The 25,120-nt window shown below is 37.8% G+C and overlaps 1 protein-coding gene across 1 annotated transcript in view; it reads left to right on the forward strand.

The window, feature by feature from the left end:
- Positions 1 to 613: 613 nt before the first annotated feature.
- Positions 614 to 25,120, forward strand: part of LOC118836922 (rap guanine nucleotide exchange factor 4-like) — a 94,351-nt gene continuing 69,844 nt past the window's right edge. Inside the window, exon 1 of the mRNA XM_036744023.1 lies at positions 614 to 849. Within this exon, the coding sequence (XP_036599918.1) occupies positions 785 to 849 (65 nt within the window). The 5' untranslated portion in view covers positions 614 to 784. The remainder of the gene's footprint in view (positions 850 to 25,120) is intronic.

Below are 25,120 nucleotides of genomic sequence, written 5' to 3' on the forward strand. Positions count from 1 at the left end.
CTTGTCCCCTCCCCTCTTCGCTCTATCCTTTCCAGAGAAGAGAAATGAAAGAAAGGTGAGGAGGAAACGCCAGCAAGTTTTGACAGCTGCTGAGGAAGACTAATCGGTTTCTAAGGAAACACAGAGGCAGCAGCCATTTTAGTGGCAGATGCCGTATGAAAACTAATGATACTGACAACACATCTCTCTCCCCCCGCCCCCCTCGCCTCCCCTCCCACATCCCCCTCAAACCATTGCACTGAGCTGTGGGCCGGGCTGGCGCCAGTGAGAGCCAGGTGGGAGAAGAGCAAGCGAGCTAGGGAGTGAGCCAATTCCCCTGGCCCGGCCACCTGTCGCACAGCAGCCACCTACCCTGGGGGGACTGCGAACCTCCTCACTCCCTGCCTGCTCCAGGCGAGGAGACACACCTGGGACCCGCAGTGCGGTCTGCTCTGCCCTGCAGCCTCCACCGCCCGCTGCTGCTCAGCCCCAGCCCGGGGAGCCCGGGGAACTGGGGCGGGGGTTTCAAGGCCAGCCCTCCGAGCTGCTCCCGCTTCGCCAGCTCCCACCCGGCCATCTCCTCCTCCTCTGCCTGAAGGCCGCAGGAGCCAGACTGAGAGGGAGGAACTGGGGTGGGGGGGGGAAGGGAGGGGGATGTAGAGGAACCTACTGCTTGCCGCTCTCTGGGCGAGAGGAAGGAGAGGAAGGAGGTGGTGGTGGTGCAGGGGGTAGAGAGGAAAGCCAGCTGGAGAGGGAACGGCACCGAGACACAAGGGAGGTGACTGGCTCCCTCTGACAGCCCAACATGGTCGCTGCGCACGCTGCCCATTCTTCCTCCTCCGCAGAGTGGATCGCCTGCCTGGATAAAAGGTATCACAAGAACTCTTCCCCACCCCCCAACGCCCCGTTTTTCCCCCAACCTCGCCCCCGCCCCCCTCCATCCCGGGCTGCTGCAGCAGCAGCAAGGAGCTGCTGGTTGCATTGCGGTGCCGGGCATCTCTGCATCCCGTGCCTCCCTCCCCAACAGCAGCACCTGCTTCTTTGGAGATGAAGAGCAATCAGAGAGCCCGCAAGATGCCCGGGAAGAAGAGGGGATGGTGGGGGAGGAATTGGGGGAGTGCAAGGGGAGGGGCCGTGGCCCAGCATCTCCCTAGGGGATGCTAGGAGAGATACTCTCACCCACCTCACTGGAGTAATCATACACGTGGGGAAGGAAAATGAAATGTAGTTATCTTAAAAAAACACCACCCCAAATCCTCTATCTAGCCCCTCTCTGTCCTTCAACAGCTGTCTCGAAGCTGCCTCTTTGGGGAGCCTCACTTCTATTAGTGCTGGAAGGCAGAGGGAGAAAACCTGATATTTGCCTGGCAGTTTGGGCCAAGGGAGAGGGGGCATTTCTCTTAACTTCTATTTGAGGTTTGGGGTAAAAGATAAGGCAGCCTAGTGATTCTTTTCTTGCTCTGAGAATCAAAGTATTGGGGCCCAGCTGAGATTTCAAATCCCTTTGCATATTTATTCACAGCTCTCTCCTCAAGGTCTGTGCATTAGATAGGTCATGAGGCCGCCTGGCTACTTTAGGTTTTTTGTTTGTTTTGGGTTTTTGGCCATGGTGGAAAAGGGATACCCTTCCTTTTGTCACATAAACAAGCAAACAGCTAGATCATTTTAACTTCTAAGTAGAGTTCCATTAAGAAGGATTCTGCGTGTGTATTGGGGGTGGGGGTGTAATTTTCCCAGGCTATGACAAGATAATTTTGTGTTTGACCAGATTGTGGGTTTAACAGTAAACATTACACAGTATGTACGGCATCATAGTTTATTACCCTGATTAAAAGGTGCTGCATCTGAACTGTGCTTGGAATTAAAATCTAAGCAAGGAATCTCGCAGAGAAAACCGTTTCAAATTTTAGAGTTTGAGATGGTGCTGGTGGGGAATATTTCAATGTCATGTTGTTATCTGCATAACATCTCTATTTATAGTTGTGTGAAATATTGCTCTGTGCCATAGTGAAGCCTTTACAATGATCATATTTGTAACCAATTAGAAATCAGAAATCTGACATATAGATTGTATACTCCAAAATGATAGAAGTTTGTAGAAAATTTAAACAGTTAGGAGAAAGAAGAATTCTGTGTACTTAAAAAAATCTAATATAGCTGACAAACATTTAGGGAAAAGTCTGACTTTCATTTGTCATATACTAGCAAGATTTTTGGCAAGGGGTGCCCCTATTTATGTCTAAAACAATATATACTAATATAAGAGAAGTTATATGCAATAAATAGCAAGAAAATTTCAGTGACATTTAAATCATACAAAATTATTTCCTGTAACTAGGAGCATTTTAAAATGAATAGTCTGCTAATGTGGTGAGTAATCTGAATTTAATTGTTTATGAAAAATGGTTATAAAAATAGAAAACCTGGCTTCTATACTTAATGCCTCTATGAATTAACTAGTTATTAGTGTTTTCTAATTAAATGTTTTTTAAAATAATAAACTTTATTTTTCCATTTTCCATAAGGTTTAATATGCAATCTCTTTGCATGTTTATGATGGCTAATGATTCACCGGGAACCTTTTTGCCAGCATTTTCCTATGATAAAATCATATAGAAAAGTCAGCACTTAACTGGTCTATTTTTGAGCTGGTGCTTTTTGTAATGTTTCTGTTCTACTGAAACTGTTTGAAATTTGATTTTTAAAATATAGAGCTTTTATTAACCAATCTGTCATCAGCTACAATGGCTAAAAATCTGCAAATTAAAAGAAACCTTTAGTGTTTAATCACTTAAACAATGTTAAAGAGTTTCTCTTTGGGGTATAGTGAAAAGAGCAATAGGCTATATATAAAGCTGGAGACCAGGGTTCTAGCACCAGTACTGGTAATAATGCAGGATGTGATTTTGGGCAAGTCAGTTCACCACTGTCTGCCTAAGCTTCCTGAGAGGCAGCGTGGTGTAGTGGATAGAGTGCTGGACTCGGAGTCAGGAGAGACCTGGGTTTGAATCCCACCTCTGACACTTCCTAGCTGTGTGACCATGGGCAAGTCACTTAAAATCTCAGCGCCTCAGTTTCCTCATCTGTAAAATGGGGGTAATAATACCTGTAGTACTTACCTCCCCGGGAGAATATAATGATGAGGTAAGTACTACAGGTATTATCCCCATTTTAGAGATGAGCAAAACCTTACAGAGTTGTGGTCAGGATCACATGAAATAATGTATGGGAAGCGCATTGCATACCTTGAAGCCACATATAAACACCCAAAACAGTTATTATTAGTGGTATCTGTAAAATGGGGATAATAACACCTGCCCTGCTTATCCTTCAGGGATGTTGAAGGATCAAATGAGCCAATGCACATGAAATCACTTTGCAAAGCCTAATGCATTACAGAAGTATAAGACGGTATTAGTTTATGACAGCAATGACAACTTTGCATTTCTTTCACTATTTCTAGAAGGTACTGTATCTTAATGTGGTTATATAGTAAGTGATGAATAATGCATATGACTACTGATACAGAATCTAGTTATATCCACAAAGGAGTTTAGAGTCTTCTTTCTTGTTCTTGGTTGTAGACACATAACCTGCAGTGTCTCAGTTGACTGGCGTGTTTAAATGTCAAGAGAGATCACAGGCTAAACCAGACAACTTAGCCATCCTGGTGTGTCAAGAATGTTGTGATCTTTTCTAGCCAGCTGATGAATTCTTTAAATATTAATATTTTCATTTTAAAAGATGCTTTGTATGTAGTTACTTTGTATCTGTCTTACCTAAGTAGATGCTAAGGTCTTTCTTAGTTTTGGTTTAATTTAAGAGGCTTTTTAGAAGTTCCTTATACAAAATGTATATTAATCAAACTCTTGGGTCCTTAATATGAGATTTTATGGAAGAGACAAAAAAGTATGTCAAAGAATATGACATTGGTGTGATTGGTAACTAACTCAGCATAGTTTGGGGCAAATCACTTAATTCTGTCTCAGTTTTCTCCAGGATAGCTCCCTTGTTCTCTAGTTGGGAAGATCATGCTTACAAATAAATGAAATAACCAGACAAAAACATCGTGTATCAGGAAAGCTTCAAAGCCCTCTGCTCTTCCTTCACCTAGAGACCTTACACTCTCACTTTCTACTATAACCTCTGCTTGGATCTGACTTGACCTGACTTCCATTCTCCCAGCTTCAATATCCCTCTACCTCACCTCCCACATTCCCTTAGTTGCCAGATCCTAGTTATTTCCTCACGCTTATTTCTCTCCATCTTTTTCCTTACATTCCCATTTCCATCAATCTAGATCAAGCCCTTACCACCTCATGACTGACCTACAACAACAGTTACTGATTTTCCTGCCTCTAGTCTCTTCAATCTTAACTATCCTTAAAGACACAGTTTAAACTCCATCACCACAGTAAAACCTTTCCTGATCACTCCAGCCCAAAGCGAGCACCTATTCTTTGCACTCCTAAGGCAATTATTGTCTATTATTACATCTGTTCTTTTATTTTCTGGGATATAACTTATACATTTAATTCCATTTCATATTTCACACGTTTCTAGATGAAAAAAAATATATAATTATAAAATCTAGAACTGGAATGAAGAGGCATTAAGTTGTACTGGAACTAGCTTCTACCAGCTTGAGAAAGATAATTGCAAGCTTTTCAAAGTAAAATTACAGGGGTCGATTTTTTTTCTACCTCAGAAATCAGTAAACACTATAAATCATGGCTAGATGTATTGTCTAGACTTAACAAAGTGGAGAAAACAATAATAATGCAGGAAAACTAATAGTATGTCACATACTCATCTTTTCCCCAGAGAGCCAGTTGTTAAACACTTACCAGCACATCCCTGCATTAGTTTTGGAGTCAGAAGACCTGGTCAGGTCCTGGCTCTATCTTTTAATGCCAGTGGTATTTGAGGCAAGTCACTTCACCTCATCAGGTCCTAACCTATTTATAAGAAGAATTGGATGGACTAGATCACTTTGAATGTTCTTTCCAGCTCTGACATTCTGAAGTGTAGGACAACCTGAAAGATTATATAGCTGGACCTCCTACCCAATGCATGAATTGTATTCCATCCCATCTCAAGGTAGCAACATAGCACCACAGATTTAGAGCTGGAAAGGACCTCTTCTGGTCTATCCTCCTCATTTTATGGATGAAGAAACTGAAACCCAGAAACATTAGGTGACTTGTCCTAGGTTACACAGGTATTAAGTGGCATAACATAGATTTGAACTCCGTACTCCAAATCCAGCATTCCTAACACTATTGATATGCCTCTTGAGCATGATCTGGGAAATCCCTACCTTATAATGCTTATGGTTTAATTGTTGGACTACTTAAATTGTAAGAAAGTTATTCTTATTTTTAACCAAAATCTGCCTCTCTATATCTTCTGCCCACTGATTTTAGTTTTCCCTGATGTAGGTATTCTAGATAAATCTAATCTCTCTTCCAGATTATATCCCTTCAAATATTTGAAGATAGATATCATATCCTACCTTATTTTTTTCCTCTTTTCTGACTTCCCTAGTTTCTTCAGCTGTTTCTTATATGATATGGTTTTAAGTCCTATCATGAGCCTAGTTGCCTTTCTATATATGGCCATGCTCCTTTTTATCAATGCCCCCATTTAAAATGTGGTGCCCAGGACCAAAGATGCAGGGTTTCAGGACTAATTAGTCAGAAGTTGAGTTTAAAACTCTTAAACTATATCTCTCTCATCCTGTACTTGTGCAAGTTGATTTGTAAAAATCTAAGTGGATGGCTTCTTATTTATTTATTAATGTTAAGTGCTTCAAGGTACCACCAGTGCCAAACATAATACTTTGACATAATGTATACTTAATAATTGTTTGATAAATTGAATTGAATCTCTATTAAATTTAATATTTTCAACTGGTTGAAAATTTTTGGACTCTGATTCCACCCCATAAAGGTATTGACTATTCCTCTTAACTTGGTTTCATCCACAAATTTTATAAATATGCTACTGGTTTATCCATCTAAGTTACTGATACTAACATTGAAGAGGAAAGGAACAAGGAAAAAAGTTGGTAGCATACCGTTTGAGAAACTTTTAGGTTGCCATTAATAAAAGCTCTTTGAATTCAATTTAAGAGACAAATCTACCTAACTATATTATCATCTATCTAGCATATATTTCTTTTTTGTTTTTTATTTTAATATATTTATTTTTTCCCAATTACAAGTTAAAACAATTTTTAAACATTTTAAGAAAATTTTTGAGTTCCAGATTCTATCACTTCCTCTCTCCCTCCCTCCCCCACCCCGAGATGGTAAGCAATCAGATATAATTTATACATATGCAGTCATGTAAGACATTTAGTCATTTTGTACAAGAAGGCTCAAATGAAAGAAAGAAATCAGGAAAGGAAGGAAGGAAGGAAAGGAAGAAGGAAGAAAAGGAAGAAAGTGAAAAATAACATAGCATATACTTCTTCATCCTATTGCCAAGGATTTAATGAGAAATTATGTTAACTACACATACTATGGCATGTCTGCATAATTTCCCAGATCCAATAGTCTGGGAACTCTATCAAACTAAGAAATGAGTTCAGTTTTACATAACTTTCTACTGGCCAACACAGAGATTATTGCTTGCCTTTCTAGGTCTTCACAAGTTATCTGTTTAATAATTTTGCTTATTAGATTATAAACTTCTTGAGGTCAAGAACAATTCCTTATGCTTAATTTGATCACCCAGAGCACCTAGCACATAGTGTTGGGGGTTGGCAGGAGGTGATTACACTGTAAAGGAGTGAGGAGGTACTATTTTCAGCTTTCACCTGGTGGATTAGGTGATCAGTCACTCCCACTTCTGAAGTTTTCATAACAGGGAAAACATTGAGCTCTTCTCAGGGTGAAAATATAGTAATGCACATACTTATTATATCCTTGGCACCACTTTTTTCAGCTGTACCTCAATGTTAGCTATTACACACCTGGCTTGTCCAAATTAGAGTGAGATATGTTTTTTCCTGTTGTTTGTATTTGTTCTAGTTGCCTAGCAACACCTCTTCCCCCAGTTCTGAGTCTCCTAACACCAACACAAATTAAAAAGTGTTCATGGGCAAAGAAATGTGTATAATGGCTCATGCTTTGTTTCTTTTAGCTTTGCGGGGGGAACCCTGTTTCTGGGGTGTTATTTTTACTGCTCACTTCAAGATCTTTACTTTGGGGTCTTTGGGCAACTCAGCCTATGGTTGGCCTTGCAAGTTACCGTGTATAGCACATATATGGAAGACCCATGACTTATATGGCCTAGGAGAGGTTCATTATCATATATACCCATAGCTCTATATAGTAGGGACCTTCTCTAGGGAAAGAGAGTATTACAAAATGCAGGAATATAATAAGCAAGTGAAAGTTTCATTCTCCTCTCACCCTCCCCCCCCATTTTATTGTTGTTTAGTCATTTTTCAGTTATATCTGACTCTTCATGACCCCATTTGGGGTTTTCTTGGCAAAGATGCTGGAGTGGTTTGCCATTTTCTTCTCCATTTCATTTGACAGATGAGGAGAGAGATGAGCCTTCCTGACTTTAGGCCCAGCACTCTAGCCACTACACCACCTAGCTGCTATGTATGTACGTGTATGTATGTATATACCTACATATATATGTATATGTGTGTACGTATATATATATATATATGTATGTATGTGTATTCAATATTTATATAGTACTTTAAGGTTTGCAAAGTGCCATGTCTTTATTATTTCATTGGATCCTTACAATAAACCTATGAAGTCGGTGCTATTGTTTTGTTTATTATTATTATTAGGAATAGGATGGTAGATCTAGAGCGAAGAAGAGGCTTAGTCAACAACAACAATGATGATGATGATGATAAAAACTAGCACTTTGAGGTTTACTGAGTGACTTGCCTAAGGTTACATACGTACTAAGTATCAGGGTAGGAATAGAATCCAAATCTTTGGACTCCAGAGTCAGTCTTCTTTACCTTGTACCACACTGCTTCATGTGTCTGAGTGTACATATGTGTCTCTCTCTGTGTATGTACTATCTAATACAAACATTTCTGTCTTCAGCATGCAAGACTTCTTATGCAGTGGCATAGCTCTTGCAACTGTATCGTACATGTATGACCAGAATTCATGCTGACTCAAAAAAGTCACCATCTGAGCTATGACATGACTCCAACATAAATACATCAATACATTTGTGTATTCATGATCTTAATGAGTTCAGTATCCCATCTTTTAGTACAGATCTTAACCTATTCATGCTCTCCCCTTCTGTGTAATTCTTGCTTGTACCTTTTCAGCAATCTACCATGGGGGTTCTAGCCAATGTGTTGGAAGCTTCTTCCAAATCTTTTATTATTTAATAGATCCTGTTGCAGCATTTGGACTTTCCAAATATTATCACTTGCTCTCATTATTTGATCTGTCCAGCTCCTTTTCTACTTATACATTAATTTGTTAATACCTTTTATATCACTTCATATCATTAATCATTGTTGGTATTTACTTATGGTTCCATTTTAAGTCTTCTGTTGCCCTTTGAGTCACTTTCAGTTTTGATTCTTTGGAAATTGTAGTATTCTGTGATTCTGAGCCACGTAACACCTCCAGAAGGATATTGGAGTTAAAATGACGGACTTTTGTGTCAGAGAATGAGTGCAAAGTAGATTATAATTGCTGAGATGATGATGAGAAGGAGTAGCTACTCAACTTTTATCTTCTATTTTTTTCTGTCAAAGATTATAATTTTTGAACTGGAAAGGAGAAACTAAAAGTGGCTAATAGAAGTTGATAACTTATAAAGATATTAAGAAAGATATCATATTATAATAAAATGTCACAAATAAGAGATAATAAAAATAATAAATAAAAAGAGATTAAGAAAATATCTAGGGGTCTTCGCTCAATCAATAAGCATTTATTAACTATTATAGCCGTCACTGTACTAGACACTGGAGAAACAAATACGGGATCAAGATAGTCCCTGCCCTCGAGGGAACTTATATTTTACTGGGTGGAAGGGTATAGAGTATGTTTACAGATAAATAAATACAGTATATATGCAAAATAAATATATGGCAATGTGAGGCATTGCTGATAATTGGGAGAATCAGCAAAGACCTCTTGAAGGAATTGTGACTTGGATGGAACCTTGAAGGGAGCTAATAGTGTTAAGAGATGGCATTGAAGAGGCATGTGGGATGAACTGTCCAAAGGCATATAGATGAGAGATAGAATGCCATGTATAGGGAAGGAACAACAATTTGGCTGGGTGGGTTTACATTTTGAGTCCTCTAGGGGGAGTAATGTGTAACAAGCCTTCTGTACAATGGAGAAACACTAGAGACCTTTCCAGTAAGATCAGAGATAAAGCAAGAATTTTTCCTTTCATCCCTACTATTTTATATAATTTGACAGCAATAAGACAAAAATAGAAATTGAAAGAATAAGCATAGGCAAAAAGGAAACAAAATAGTGAGAACTTACTTTTCACTTTATCTCTAATTGTGTACAAACACTATCAACTTTCATGAAATTTAAGGTACCTGGGGAAGCACTATCAGACTTCAAACTATATTACAAAGCTATAAACACCAAAACAGTTTGGAACTGGCTAAGAAATAGAGTGATCAATGGAAAAGATTAGGTATACAATACATAGTAGTGAATGACCATGGAAATTTAGTATTTGATAAACCCAAAGAGCCAAACTTTTGGGACAAGAATTCACTATTTGTCAAAAATTGCTGGGAAAACTGGAAAGAATTTTGGCAGAAATTAGGCATAGCCAACATCTCACACTGTATACCAAAAGAGGGTCAAAATGGGTACATGATTTAGACATAAAGGATGATATATTTAAATTAGGGGAGCATGGAAAAATGTACCTATCAGATCTTTGGATAAGGGAAGAGTTTATGACCAAACAAGAGAGAAAGAGAGAATCATGGGAAGTAAAATGAATAATTTTGATTATATTAAATTTAAAAGCCTTTGCACAGACAAAACTAATGCAACCCAAATTGGCAGGAAAATAAGAAACTAGGGGAAAATTTTGCAGCAAGTTTCTCTGAAAAAGATCCCATTTTTCAAATATATAGAGGACTGAGCCAAATTACCAAAAAATAAAAGCCATTCACCAATTGATAAACAGTCAAAGGACATGAATGGGCAGTTTGCAGAAGAAATCAAAGTTATCAATGGTCACATAAAAATGCTTTACATCACTACTGCTTAGAGAATGCAAATTAAAACAACTCTGAGATACCACCTCATATCTGTCAGATTTGCTAACATGACAGAAAAGGAAAATGACAAATGCTGGAGGGGATATGGAAAAATTGAGACACTAATGCATTGTTTATGGAGTTGTGAACTGGTGCAAGCATTCTCGAGAGCAATTTGGAACTATGCCCAAAGGGATATAAAATTGTGCATACTCTTGGACCTAACAATACTGCTATTAGGTTTATATTCCAAAGAGATCAAAGAAAAGGGAAGAGGCCCTATTTGTACAAAAAATATTTATGGCAGCTCTTTTTGTCATGGCTAAGCGTTGGAAATGGAAGGGATGCCCATCCATTGGGGAATGACTGAACAAATTGTGGTATATGATTGTGATGAAATACTAATGTGCTATGGGAAATGACAAACAGGATGTTTTCAAAAAACTTTGGAAGACTTCTATGAATTCATGCAAAGTGACATGAGCAAAACCAGGAAAGCATTATCCAAGTAACAGCAATATTATAAGAATGATCAGCTGTGAAAGACTTAGCTACTCTGATCAAGACAATGATCCAAGACAATTTCAAAGGACCCATGATGAAAAATGCTCTCCATCTTTACAGAGAGAACTGATAAACCCTGAATGCAGGGTTTATGCATAATCAATTACATGTATATCAAATTATAATCAAATACATGTATAATCAATTCCAAATTGCTTGCCTTCTCAAAGAGTAGGGAAGAGCAGGAAGGAAGGAGAGAATTTGGAATTCAAAATTTAAGAAAATGAATGTTAAAATTTTTACATGTAATTGGTAAATATTTAATGAAATAAAATTTAAAAATACATATATTTTTAGAAAGGTACCTGGGAGCAAAGTAAGAAAGACATATTAGAGAGAGGGCCTTCAGTGTGATCCTCTGAGATTACAACCCTTAGGCTTGGTAAGGCACTGCCTCCTTTTAGTTAGCTTGATAGCTTTATCTTGAGAAAACACTGTTATTTACTACTTGCTCTCTTTCTATGTGGAAGAACATTACTCTCTCTGTCTTCTCGTCTTCCTCTGTCTTCCTCCCTTCCACTCAGACCCCATCCCTGGTCTTCATGGAAGCTTTGAGTTGCTCTGTGTCTGACGTAGGTTAGTTTATCTTTCTCTAGACTTCCTGGGGGCCCACCATCTTAGTGCCAGGCTCATGGTAAACATTCAATTGACTTTAGCCCTCCTGCAGTTCAGAGCCTCAAGTGATCCACTAGCTTTAGCTTCCCAGTAGCAGGGACTATAGATGTGCATGTACCACCACACGGGGCAAAATCTTGTCCTCTCAAGAAATCACAACAATAGAAATAGGCAAAAGCTCTTTAGACATTCAGATTATCTCTTTTGAATGTACTTATCTCACAAAATAAAAATAATGAAATTCACCTTGGTATTTATGATCCTCCTGGAGAAAAATGGAAGCTGACCATTGAATTCTGAAGAGTGTATTAAGAGAAAGGCAAAATTTCTATCCTTTAAATCAGTTTTCAAGTTGTGTTTATATAGTTTTCACTGGCTTTTGAACTCCTTATACTTCTGGTGAATATATAAGCTTCATCCTACCCATAGAATTTTCTTTTTCATTTTTAACCAAGTTCTTTTGACAGTGATGATTTTTTTTACAAAGTGTGCACTGTACAATCCTAAGACAAACATGCCACTCCAAAACAACTTCTCCAAGATATACAGGAGAGTTAGCTGATTGACATCTTGAACTTCTAAGGCTTTAAACAGTATCCTATTACTCTAGAATTTAAAAAGTGTTCCTGTGTTTAACTCATAATTCTGATACAGACATGTGTGATGTTTATTAATGTTGCTTGTTGTGACACCTAAGGTGACAAATAATTAGAAGTCATGGATGGCATCATTTTCATTGTCTCCATTGTATCAGATTCACTGGTATGACCACATAGTGATAGCAACCTAGTCAAGGAAACCAAAAACTGATCCATTGTACTTTGTTGCAGTTTGGAAGATTAGACAAGAGTAATTCCCTCAGCATGTCACTAAATGACTCCTTTGGGATGCTGACTTCCTGGAATGGTGGCCAGGGGAGTTGTGTTGTTATTTGTTTTTCTACTCCTAGTGGGTATAATGTGTGCTGTTGCTTGACAGGGAGTGAGTCTTCTGGTATTAGGCCTTCCTTCTTCTGCCACTATGAGACTTCAGATACAGAACTTGCCCCATCAACTTTAGGTAGTTCCAATTATAATACTGTGTGGGCATTTGATAAGTATTTCTTGAAGGCTTTCTTAAGATAAATAATTAAATAGGATATTAGGCCTTATATTTAGTTGCTCAAAATAAATTGTTATTACTCAGAGCAGCAGTTTCTGTTAAATTGTCCAGATCATTACTGCTTATCATCTACCCCACTGGAACCTTGTAATATTGTCCTCTACAGAAAATATAATTTGGTGCTTCAGAATTTCATTACAAGAGTGTCAACAGAATGTTGTTATAAGATGGTTTTACGTATTAGAAAGGGCTTTGTGGACATTTATATGCCCTAATGTAAAAATTAGGATAAAGTAAGCTTTTATTTTTTTTTCATTCTTAGATGCTTTCACTCTGACCTCATAGCTCTTCAGTTTATGACTATACTCTTATCATTCTCACAATTAAATTTCATATGATCTGGTTTATTTTTGTTCTTACTGCTTTCAACAGCTTCATTTTAATGACTTTAGAGCTGTGCTTTGCCAGCTTTCTTTGCCCATGAACATTTTTGAGTTTGAGATATAGATGGATAGAGAGGTAGATAGAGAGATAGATAGATGCTACAAAAGCTGATCCTATGGACTGTGATAATTGGATAAGCAGGGAGGATCAAGGCAAAGTTTGGAGCAAAACATAAGAAATTAGGATAACTTTCATACAAAGAAATTGTCACCTGTAGTTACTCCAGTATTAATATTTTAGAAGAAAAATATTACTAGACTTAAAAATTTCTCAAAGAATCCCTAATATTATTGTGTAGTATATTAGAATTCCCTTCCAGAAAGAGGGAAGGTTGAGAGAGAGAGAAAGAGAAGGAGAGACGGAGACAGAGAAAGATGAAGAGGAGAGGAAAAAAGTAGAGAGGAGAGGAGAAAAGAAGAGAGGAGAAGAGAAAAGAGGAGAATAGAGGAGAAGAGAAAAGAGAAGAGGAGGGGAGAGGAGAGAAACCCCACCAGGTAAGACCTTTTAATGGCAGAACAATACAAATGTGCAGGATACAGAACTATTGGATGGCTTTCCCCATATGTCCATATGATTGTATTCCCCTGTTCCTGGGGACGTTTTGTACGTGAGATTGTGCTGCAAACTAGCCTAGGTCTTAGACTCAGAGAACATTAAAGAGTTTTGTTGTTATGAAAATCTGTCATAAGGATTATCCTTGAAGATATCTGAGTCATGCTCTATCCTGAATGTGTGCCAGGCTGCCTATTACTAAATTAACATGGGATTTGTGGTTTCTCACAAGAATTTTGATGAAAAGTTGCCTCCTCTTGCTTATACAAATTGTTTTAATTATCTTACTGAATTAAATTAAGCTCAGCTAACATTTATGGTGTGTCTACTCTGTGTAAGGCATTGTGCTTTTCCTTGATAGAAAATAGAAAATAGTAACTCTATATTGCCAAGTGGACTTCAGTGGAATGAGGAGGTAAAGCAAACACATCATTACATGTAATACAAGGCATAGCATGATAAGGACAAGGAAAAGTCACTTTCAGTTGGGTAAATTATGGAAGGTTTCTTGATGAATGTAGATCTTGATTTAGGGCTAAAGGAAGGGAAAGATTATCATAAGCAGAGGTGCGGAAGGAAGGAGTGTGTTCAGACATAGGGGACAGTGTGTAAAAGCATGGATGAGAGAAGGGGGAGGGTACAGTATTGGATCAGGGAACTCTTATATCCTCATAAGATTATATTCAAAATGATAACATTGGAGTTACAATGTGATATGACAATGTTCTCTCTCCCCCCAACCTCCTGGAAAATGTAGTAATTCCAGATCTGTTTTTCTTATTTGATTATAGTGCCTGACATTTAATAAACTAGTCTATTAATTAAATAATTAAATTAAATAATTTAAAATAAATTAAATAATAAAACAAATAAATAGCAAGAATTTAATAAATGTTTGTTGATTGACTGATACATGATCATTTGTGCTTAAATCAGTGGCTAGATTGTGATTTTAATTCTAAGGAAAATTGTATGTAGAAAAACATTCACCTCAGTGAGGATGATTTTAAGTAAAGTTCTCTTATTGTTCTGTCACAGTCATGTTCTTAGCAAATCTGATTATGTAAAAAATTATCTATCAAATCGTGTCTGTGTGACTGCAACCTAAGGACCATCCTATCTGACTTGATATTAACAAACCTTCCACATATGTTGTCTCCCCTTTAGAATGTGAGCTCCTTGAGAATAAGGACTGTCTTTTCTATTTATATTCGCCATATTTAGCACAGTGGTTTGCACATAGTAAGTGCTTAATAAATGCCTTATTCATTGATTCACTCATCTTATATTCTTAAGTGTTTTACAGTTACCTCATGTGATTTCATGTTATTAAAGACCTTACTTATATAAATATATTTTATTGATATCTTTTGTTTTTACATTGCTTCAATTTCCCTCTGTATTCTTCCCCATTGTGTCACCCCAGAGAGCCGTACCTTATGTAAGGGGATGCCCAGATCATCCAACATGGACGCAGTTATGTGGGAGATAACAGGGACCTATTTCTGTGAGAAGACATCTGAATTGACCTACCCCATGAGTGAGAGCAGCCTCTTTCCATTGGATTCATAGCCAGAAGTCTATGTATCTTTAAAATTACCACACTGGTAGAGGCTCTCTCTGTCTTCCAAGAGTGCAGAGAGTGGAGGATTTGTTCCCTCACTGAGGAGCATCATACGGTAATTGATGGAGGGCCTCAGGGTCCCTTCCCCTGCCTTTAGGCTCTGTGACCCTAAGAAATGGGTTTGGGGTTTCAGTCTCCTTTTGATCGTCCTTTTCAGCTATGAATCTATAGATTAGAGTTCTCAGATATGGGAGCTTAAGCCATAGTGAACTTGGGGCCCAGGAATGCAGGCTGGGTATTGCCTTGAACCCAGGGAAGGAAGCTCTGAGAAAATAGGGCTCTTGGATGGAAGTTTAGTAGGGGCTTTGGATGTTTAAAAACATTTTTTAAAATGTTTTGGAATTTTTTAAAAGAGTAAACGGAGAAAAGGAAAAAAAAATTAACACACTTATCAATACATAAAAAACCAACTATATCTAGATATAATAGGTACCTATATTTAGATCTATATATAGTTTCATATCCATAGACAACACACACACACACACACACACACACACACACACACACACACACCTCTTCAAACGAGTAGGGAGGAATGTCTTATCTCTTTTGGGCTAATTTTGTGCTTTGTAGTTTTGAAACTTTCATTTTTTATTTTTGTGGCTATGCTTTCCTCTATTACTGCAGTCATTGTATTGTTTTCTTGGCTCTGTTTACATCACTGCATAAGTTCATCTAAGTCTTTCCATACTTCTCTATATTGATCATAATCATCCTTTCTTGCCGCCTACTATTATTCCATTACATTTATGTACCGTTGTTTAATCATTCCTCAATCAGTGAGTATCTATTTTGTTTCCAATTCTTTGTTACTGTGAAAAATGTTGTTATAAATATTGTGGTTTGTATAGAGCCTTTCTTTTAATCAATGACCTCATCGGGGTCTGTGTCTACCAGTAGAATCTCTGGGTCAAAGGATATTGACATTTTAGTCAATTTATTCGCACAACTCCAAATTGCTTTCCACAATAGTTTTTTACTAATTCATCACTCCACCAACAATGCAATTATATTCCCATCTTTCCGTAATCCCTCCTTTACTAGCCCCATCTTTTTTCATTTTTGCTAATTTATTGCCTGTGAAGTGAAACATGAGAGTTGCTTTGGTTTGCCTTTTTGACGTTTTGTTATTAGTTATTTGGAGCATTTTTTTCATATGGCTGTTAACAGTTTGTCTGTTACAGGATGGCTTTTGAAGCTCTTACATCTATGATAAATGGAGAAATAATCCAGGGGTGCCTAAATTAAGGAACTAAATATACTTCTCTTTTTTTCATTCCCAGGAAATTCCTCAGTTAAAATGAACATTTAATTCAATTTTGAACAACAACAACAACGAAATAGCATTGTTAGCTAATTAGAGTAGCCTCAGTAGGAAAGGCAATTAGATTTAAAAGAATACTATGAAGTACTTTAGACCCATCTCTTAGTAAAAGATTAAAAAGGAAACCAATTAATATTTAAGGTAAGGGTACATTAGGCAAGCACCAATGAATAACACTTTTGCTCTTGGGCTCATTCTAAAAGGGGAAGACAAAGACTTTAAGGGGAATATTGCTTGACCTCAATAAATTTAAAATGTAAAGGAGGGATTTACAAACCCTGGAGTGGATTATACTCTCCCAGAATTTCTTCAGTTATCCAAAGAAATCCTATAATCCTGGATTTAGAATTGGATGGGATATTAGGGGCTATTTGGTCTAACTTCATCATTTTACCTGTGAAGAAACTGAGTTCCAGAAAGACTGAGTGACTTGCCTGAAGTTGTATAAATAGCAGGTGACAAAGTCAGAATTTAAATTCAGGTCCTCTGGCTCCAAATCCAGCATTTTTTCCCTACCACATCAAGCTGTTATAATAAACAAATTTAAAAAAAGATTAGCAACCCTGTCCTATAGTTTTTATCCTAAAGTAGGGAAAGGACATAGGACAAGACAATGGCAAAATCTTGGTGAGTTTACACCTCCCTGTTTTGTGCTTTGTTGAATGGGGTTATCTCTATCTGTCCATACATCAAGGAATGTTATAAGTTCTTTACATGTACACGAGAGCTTTTAAGGCTGTTTTTATTCCACCAAGTTAAATGCTTAGTTGCAAACAATGATAACAACACAAATAGTAGGATTTCATATTCACCACACCTTCCAGTCATTTGTGTGACCATAAACATGTGGTCTATACAGAGAATACTTTTTCATGAGTTCAACCCAGAATTGAATGGGAGGAAAGAGGGGTGGGTTGGATTTGGGGGGTTGAAAAGCTTACTAAAACCAATCCTTTTACTCTATATTTTGAGGCAAGACAGTAGAGTTGGAATAAGTTCTACATTGGGCATCATAAGATACCATAGGTTCAAGTCCCAGCTCTTATGCTTAATTCCTTTGTGACTTTGGCTGTGGCTCAGAGGAGTTTGGACTATATGACTACTAAGGTCCTTTCCAGTTTAAATTTAGGATCTATAAATATTTGTGAATCTTAAAATATTGAAATCTCCAAAATGATAAAATTGTGAATGACCTGAAGGACAGTGGAGAAATGTATAGAGAACAAACAGAGGCTTAAGGAATATTGTCAAGGAATTGTATGATTGGATCCGATCCTTATGGTAAGAATAAAGCATTATTGATCTTATGTCTCAGTGATATCCTCAAAAATAGAACACCTTGAACAGCAGTTCCCAAATGTTTCTATTCCCATACTCCCTTGGCTTTCAGTAAACCTTCCCATATGTCCTATGAATGGAAATAAATTCTAGAGTCTACAATGTATATGTACAGAAGAAAAGAAAGATTACTTTTCATGAAGAAAACTTTATTAAATACATACAATTTTAAAGATCATATAGTCACTAAATTTTTATTAGAATACAGTTAATTTAGTGAGACCCTTTATTCTATTTCTTGTCAATCAAATTTTATTCTCATTCTTGTATTTGAAAAAAGATACCTGTATATTTATTTATTTCTTGCTTCAGATTTAATGGAGAACATTATGGATCAGAGAATCCTGACAGAGATAAGTTGTTATAAAGGGAATTAAAGCCCTGTGAACATGTTTACAAGGAAAGGGATCTGCTTCTCCAATGGTACCTCCAAAATTTTGTTACTTCATTGATTGAAAACCAATTCAGATAAAATAATTAATTAACTTAAAAAAAAGAAAATCAATTCAGATTTTCTGACTATTGTGGAAATCAATTAGCTCACTTGTTACTGGGCCATTGTTGTTTTTTTATCCAGCTCAGTATAAGAAGAGTTCATATCCAAATCTCATTTGTTTGTTTTTCGTCAGGAGGAGTTATTCTTTCAACCGTTTTTCAAACTTTTAAGGCACACTATTAGGCTCCTTTTTCCTACAATTTTTTTTAGCAGCACAAGGCCTTGTTGCCTTGATAAATGCCCTGCCTGCTGCTTTTCGGAGCTATAATCCTCCTCCCTACTCCTCTGTTTATTCCACTCAAAAGTTAGAATTAGTGCCCTCCCTGCCTATTTCTCATAGTATTCCAGAAGGAAATAACTTTGAACCTCAGCAAACCACTAAAAGGTTGCTGACCCCAGTGCTAAAATAGTGATATGCATTTTTAAAAAGAGACTAAAGAGATTGGTAAAAAAAAAAGATAATGAAGAAAGAGGAAAGAAATAATAACAAATTATAGGAATCTATGAAATAGGATTGTTGGTGCTTAGACACAGATCATGAGTGTCTATTGCTCCTGTCTACTTCTTGGCACCAAATCAAACAAGTCCAATCTCTCTTCCACATGATAGCATTTGAAAATAGGAATGCACCTCCCATTTATAGTGAGTAATAACAATTCTCTCAGAAGTAACAAAAAATATTCCTATTTTCTTATCCAATTTTATTGCTTCCCCTTTTTAAAAAATAGTCCTAATAGCTCACAATGGAAAACTAGTGATTTCAGTGGAAAGAATGCTAGATTTGTGGTCAGAGGAAACTGGATTCAAATCCAAGCTCTACCACTTAGGTAATCTTGGAAAAATCACTGTCCTCTCTAGGCCTTAGATTCTTCATCTATAAAACGAAAATGTGGGACTATGTAACTTCTAAGATTCTTTCCAGTACTACATTTGTAATCTTCTGCCTATTGTGCATCACAAGGTGTCATAACCTTCCTAATCAAACCCAACATATTTTGCTAGTCTTTTGTTCTCTGTGGGTACCTTCAGACAATAGTTCATAATGTTCCATAGGTTACTTTCTAGAATTATAACTGATAGTGTGGATATCCACCAATATTACTTGGATTATTTGCCCATACATTCATCAGATACTTCTTTGCCACTTTTGGCTTTCTCTGATGGCTTCATAAATGCTCCTTTCAATTTATTACAGACTTGAATTTTTCTACTTTCTATCTTCAATTGACTAGACTTCTTGCATTAGAGTTTTGCACACAAACTTATAACTAGTTTTTATTTTTTTAAAAACCCACCAACTTCCAGGGCATGTGTTGGGATTAGTTCAGACATCTCTGTCTCCTACATCTTAGTATCACTGAATAATGATACCAAATGCTCAGATTGATTCTGAGCTTCATTTGTATCATGTTACCATATCTACTTCCCTCACTTCCTTTTCTTTCCCTCAACAAAAAAAATCATCACTAAATGACCAACTTTCTAGTGAGGAGTCTTCACATTTAGTTGGTGGGGCTGATCCTCAGACATACAGTAGACGTATAGACTGTTGCCAAGCTCAGTTTGCTCCTCTAACTCTCTGTGGTTGGAACCAGATAAATTTGGTAGAACTGTGTGCCAATTCAGAATAAATGATCTGAATAGAGACCTTAAGGCTTTTATCTTGGTAAAGCTGTATACTTTAGTGACTATAGATTTTGGCATTTATATTAGCCTCTCAGAGATTTTTTGTTTGTTTTCTCAGCTATGGTCCATATTGAAGTTATATGATGACTTCTGAAAATGTGAAGTTATAGCATTTATATGTTTATTATATACAAATATTTTTCATTGTGTAAGTAAAGAATCCAGAAAGTGGTGGAATTTTTCTGTTTTCATTTGTACATAAAGCATTGAGCTGTAGACATAATTCTGCTTACTGTGTTTGACAACAGGTTGCCAATATGTTTTGCAAAGAGAGAAAGTCTTGCAAAACTTTCAGAAAAAAATCATACAATCCCCTTACCAGTCCAGGAAATGGTACAGTAAGGATGTAGACACCAAATGAACAAATATTTCATCTAACATTCAGCACAGGGAGCAATTGTATGATGCATGAAATCAATTGGTGCGAGGCCTAAGTGAGGATTGGGATCTAGACAGGTAGCCAAAGCAATGACAGCAAAATAACAAAAAATACGATAATAGAAAATCAGATAGAGGAAGTACAGAGGAAATGGTGTACAGGTGACATAGAAGAAACTATGAAAGCACGGGGTGCTATTTGTCTGTAACAGATGGGAAAAAAAGAACAAGGAATCAACAGCAAACTGATAAGTACCAAACAGCAAGGGAGCAAACTATCACAGCTGATGCACATAAACTGCTGTGAAACTCTCAAATGATACTATCGTTAAAGCCAGAGTTGGCAAGCAATTAACAAATAAACAGCATATGTCTCCTCTTGTCCTATGTCACTGGGAACATATCCTTCTGAGAAGAAGGCACACCTTGGTGAAAGTCCTTAGTTTATGCTCAGGGTACACATTTTAAAATGTTCATTTACTAATTTTACAATTCTGATTATTCTTTAGTTCATATATGTACACCCACATACACATTAGGCTACCAAAAAGAAAGCTGGCATATAAAAATGTAAACTGTAAGGGATATGAAACTTGTTATGTTATTGCTATCCAGACTCCAATCTACTTAAGTAAGACTATTTCTATTATAGCAGCATTTTTAGTTTGAATTTTTATTTAGAAAATTATAGAATCATTTGACCAATGTATTCAAATTTTAATTTTGTTGTAATAATAACATTTTCTTGACTCCTTTTCAGATGAACTACTGTTTTGCCACACTTTTCCATCTTATATGAGTCTTATAACATATCCAAGATTTAATCAGTTTGCAAGACACTCCGGGATTTAGAAATATTGAAACAGTTAGGTTAAGCTAGCAGGTTAAGTAAAGCTCTGGCTCTCATTGATTATCCAACAATAGGTCCTAGGCCAAGTCCCACTTGGTCATTGTTTGGTCCCTGATTGACTCAGAGTAGATGTAAATAGCAATTGTTTCTGTTTGGGCCAGAAACCCCTGAAGGTCTTCCCCTCCCAGATTGGTTTTTTCTTTGACTAGGTAAAAGAGGGCATTCTCTGCCTTATTTCTTACCTAGCCTTAATCACTGATCAGGCATTGCCTCAGAAAAACTGGGACCTGTTAAAGACTTTAGCTTAAGAAGGTCAAGGTCTCCCACTGCTCCATGGCCATCTCCAGTCATCTTGATCTATGTCTTGCCATTGGACTGAGATGTCTCCAGAGGAGAAAGTGAGGTTGGTGACTTTGCACAACCTTCCCTCACTGAAATCCATTTCACCTGCTTGTCTGGGCATCACCTCCCCGATGTCATGGTCCTCTTTGAGAATGAAGGACAAACAACAATATGAGAGAGAGAGAGAGAGAGAGAGAGAGAGAGAGAGAGAGAGAGAGAGAGAGAGAGAGAGAGGTGTTTAAGTTCAAACTGTAGCTCAAGAAAGAGAAAAATTGATAGAGACCACCCAGAAAAAGTCCTCTAAAATTTTTCTAAGCAGAGAAGGTGTTTAAAGATGCCTAAAGGCAATACAGTTTAACAAAAGCCTCATTTGGGGAGGAAAAGCAAAGAAAATATATCCAGGAAAAATATGGAAAGTGGGGGATCAGGTTGACTGGCAGCCAAGTCACAAAAAGTTCCAGTGAGACAGTGGCTGCCCAGTCTTCTCTATGGAAGGAGAGAGGAAATGGGGTTCTAGTGAGTAGAGTTCTACAGCTGTGTATCAGTAAGACAAGATTCACAATATTGATGGTAACCATAGATATGCCTGTATAGTTTGGAATTGCAAAAAATAAGAGATTCTCTATATAAAAGGCAGAATAAGTAAAACATTCAGACACTAGAGGATCAAGTCCCCAAACCGATAATTCTAATTCAACATAGCAACAATTGTATCCCAAAACCAGTAAGCTCACTTCAATGTAACAGCAAGGAAATTAAAACACAATATCATAGCAAGGAGCCAAGCCATCCTGTGACCTTTTCTGCTAGGGCCTTTCCATAAACACTCATTCATGAATCCTAACTGTCTTCTTGCCTGTGTCCTCTCCTCCCACAGTTCTGAGAGCTTGCAGTTCTGAAAGCCCTTGCAGTCCTCTCCCTAGGGCTTCACATCTAATCAGCAAAAGGGTCTGGGTCTGGGCCTGGGGCTTACAAACAAGCCTCCTCTAATCAAGCTTCCTTTAACTAGCTCTACTTGAGGCCTATTAAGGGGATGAATCGGCAGGGAAGATCTTTAATCATGATTAGCACCACAAGCTGTGAGACTGGGAAACTAAAGACTAGGGCATCAGACTCTGGTCTCACAGCCAGGTGGGGCAGTAATAGAACCAGCCAGATATCCTGGGTATAAAATGGGGAAGAGTACCTACCACCTGCCCATAGGAGGTTGTGAAAATTGCTGCTGCTTGCTGCTGTTTGTCCTTTGTTCTTGATGGGACATCAAGAAGGTGTTATCAGGACTTGCAAGTGAATTGGATTTAAGTGAGGGAAGGCTGTGCAGAATCACCAGCTTCACTTTTACCTCCAGAACCATCTGGGTCCAGTGGCCAAATATAGATCAGGACAACTGGAGATAGCCCAGGGTGCAGTGGGGAACATTGGCCTTTTCAAGCTAAGGTCTTAAGCAGGTCTCAGTTTAACTGAGGCAAAGCCTATTCAGTGATTAAGGCTTAACAAAGAATGAGGAAAAGAATGGCCTTTTTAAAAAAAATGTGAAAATTGCGTTGAGATACTAAATGAAAAACCATGAAGGTAAAAATGAATGATACTTCACATTTATTTTCTCTATATTTATATGTATGTATGTTTTCTTCTCAAATAGAACAAATTCCTTGAGGAAAGGGACTCTTTCATTCTTGTTTTTTTACCCCCAGTGCTGGTTGGTTGCTGTCCTTCATTCTCAAAGAGGATCAAAATGACATCACTATGCCAGAGTAAAGTTACAGTATGTCTGACTGTGGCTCATCAGACCCATATGAGCTTGGCATGCTTTACCACAGGTTGGGCACAATAGTCCCTGTGGACATATGGGGTGGATTCTCTAAATTTGTGCATCTCACATTTCTTCTGAGCTACTTCAGTTCTGCTTTGCTCATAAAGCACAGTGCCTTCTCTGATGAAGGCACATCATACTGGATGGTCCTGTGCCAGTGTGTTCCATGTCACACAATCAATTTCAAAGTATTTAAGAGCGACCTTAAGAGTGTCCTTGTATCTCTTCTTCTGACCTCCATATGAGTGCTTGCCTTGTGTGAGTTCTCTGTAAAATAGTCTTTTTGGCAAGCGTACATTTTGCATTTGAATAACGAGGTCAGCCCATTGGAGTTGCACTCTGTACAGTAGTTTGAATATTTGGCAGTTTAGTTAGAGAAAGGACCTCAGTGTCTGATATCTTATCCTGCCAGGTGATCTTCAGAATCTTCCCAAGACAATTCCAAAGGAAGTGATTCAGTTTCCTGGCATGGCACTGGTTTTATGCTGATAGTAACAATTCAAAGCTTTTATGATGCCCTGAAGGCTATTTATGGGCCAAAGACCTATGGTGCATCTCAACTACTGATGGAGCCACATTGATTAGCTATAAGGATGCGATTCTAGAGAGATGGTGTTCTCAACAGAGCATCATCAATTAATGCTGAAGCCATTAACTGTTTACCTCAGGTTGAAGTCAATCCCTCCCTAGCTGAAGTTCAACTGAAGAAGAGGTTTTGAATGCCATTAGGCTCCTTTTGTGTGGCAAAGCCCCTGATGCTCTATTCCAGATGAGATTTACGAGGTGGGGGGGGTCCATCACTCATATAAAAGATGACTGAAATTTTCTAGGTTATATGGTAAGAGAAGGTTATTCCCCAGGAGTTCAAGGATGCCTCCATTGTTCGTCTCTATAAAGACAAATCACAGGGGGGATCTCTCTCTTAGTCTTTTCTGGCAAGATTTTTCCAGAGTCCTCCTTAATAGGCTGTTCCTTCTCCTGGAAAATGGTCATCTACCTGAGAGCCAGTGTGGCTTTAGAAAGGGCTGAGGAATGGTTAATTCCCAGTGCCTAGAATATTACAGAAACATAACATGCTTTTTTATTGTCATTTAGTCCTTTGACAAGTAATCTGTATTTTCTTTTTTTTTAATTTTTAGTTTGCAACACTCAGTTCTACATAATTTTGAGTTCCAGATTTTCTTCCCTCCCTCTCCCCCTCCCTCCCTAAGATGGTATGGAATCCCATATAACTTTCACGTATAACTTCACATTGAATTAATTTACACACTAGTCAAGTTGTGGAGAAGAACCATGACCAATGGAATAAATCATGAGAAAGAAGAAACAGAACCAAAAAAAAACCACACAACCCAACAACAAATACAAAAGAGAGAAAAAAAGAGGGGGGGCAGAAAAAGGCGAGCATGAAGTATGCCTTGGTGATCTGTATTTTCAAAGTCTATATAAATGGGCTTGAAACATTTGATTTTTTAAAATAATCCATGTGCTGTCTGAGGGTGCTTCCCAACTCAAAAAAGAAGTGGTTCCCACCCCAGAGAAGGCTGTCCCAGGTATACTTTAAGGTATAAGAAACCTCTGCCAACCATTACTGTGTTAGACATTTCTCCAGTGGACAGTGCTCTGCTGTCCAGACGCAGGTAGACAGAGGCCTGCTGGACATGCGGGTGTTGAGTTTCTCTCTGCTCCTAGTCTCTGAAATGCTTTTTCAGCTCAAAAGCTGGAGATTACAATTTTTTAGATAGTAACCACTCACTGTCAT

The sequence above is a fragment of the Trichosurus vulpecula genome, chromosome 2 (assembly GCF_011100635.1).
Source record: "Trichosurus vulpecula isolate mTriVul1 chromosome 2, mTriVul1.pri, whole genome shotgun sequence".
In the NCBI taxonomy this organism is placed as follows: Eukaryota; Metazoa; Chordata; class Mammalia; order Diprotodontia; family Phalangeridae; genus Trichosurus; species Trichosurus vulpecula.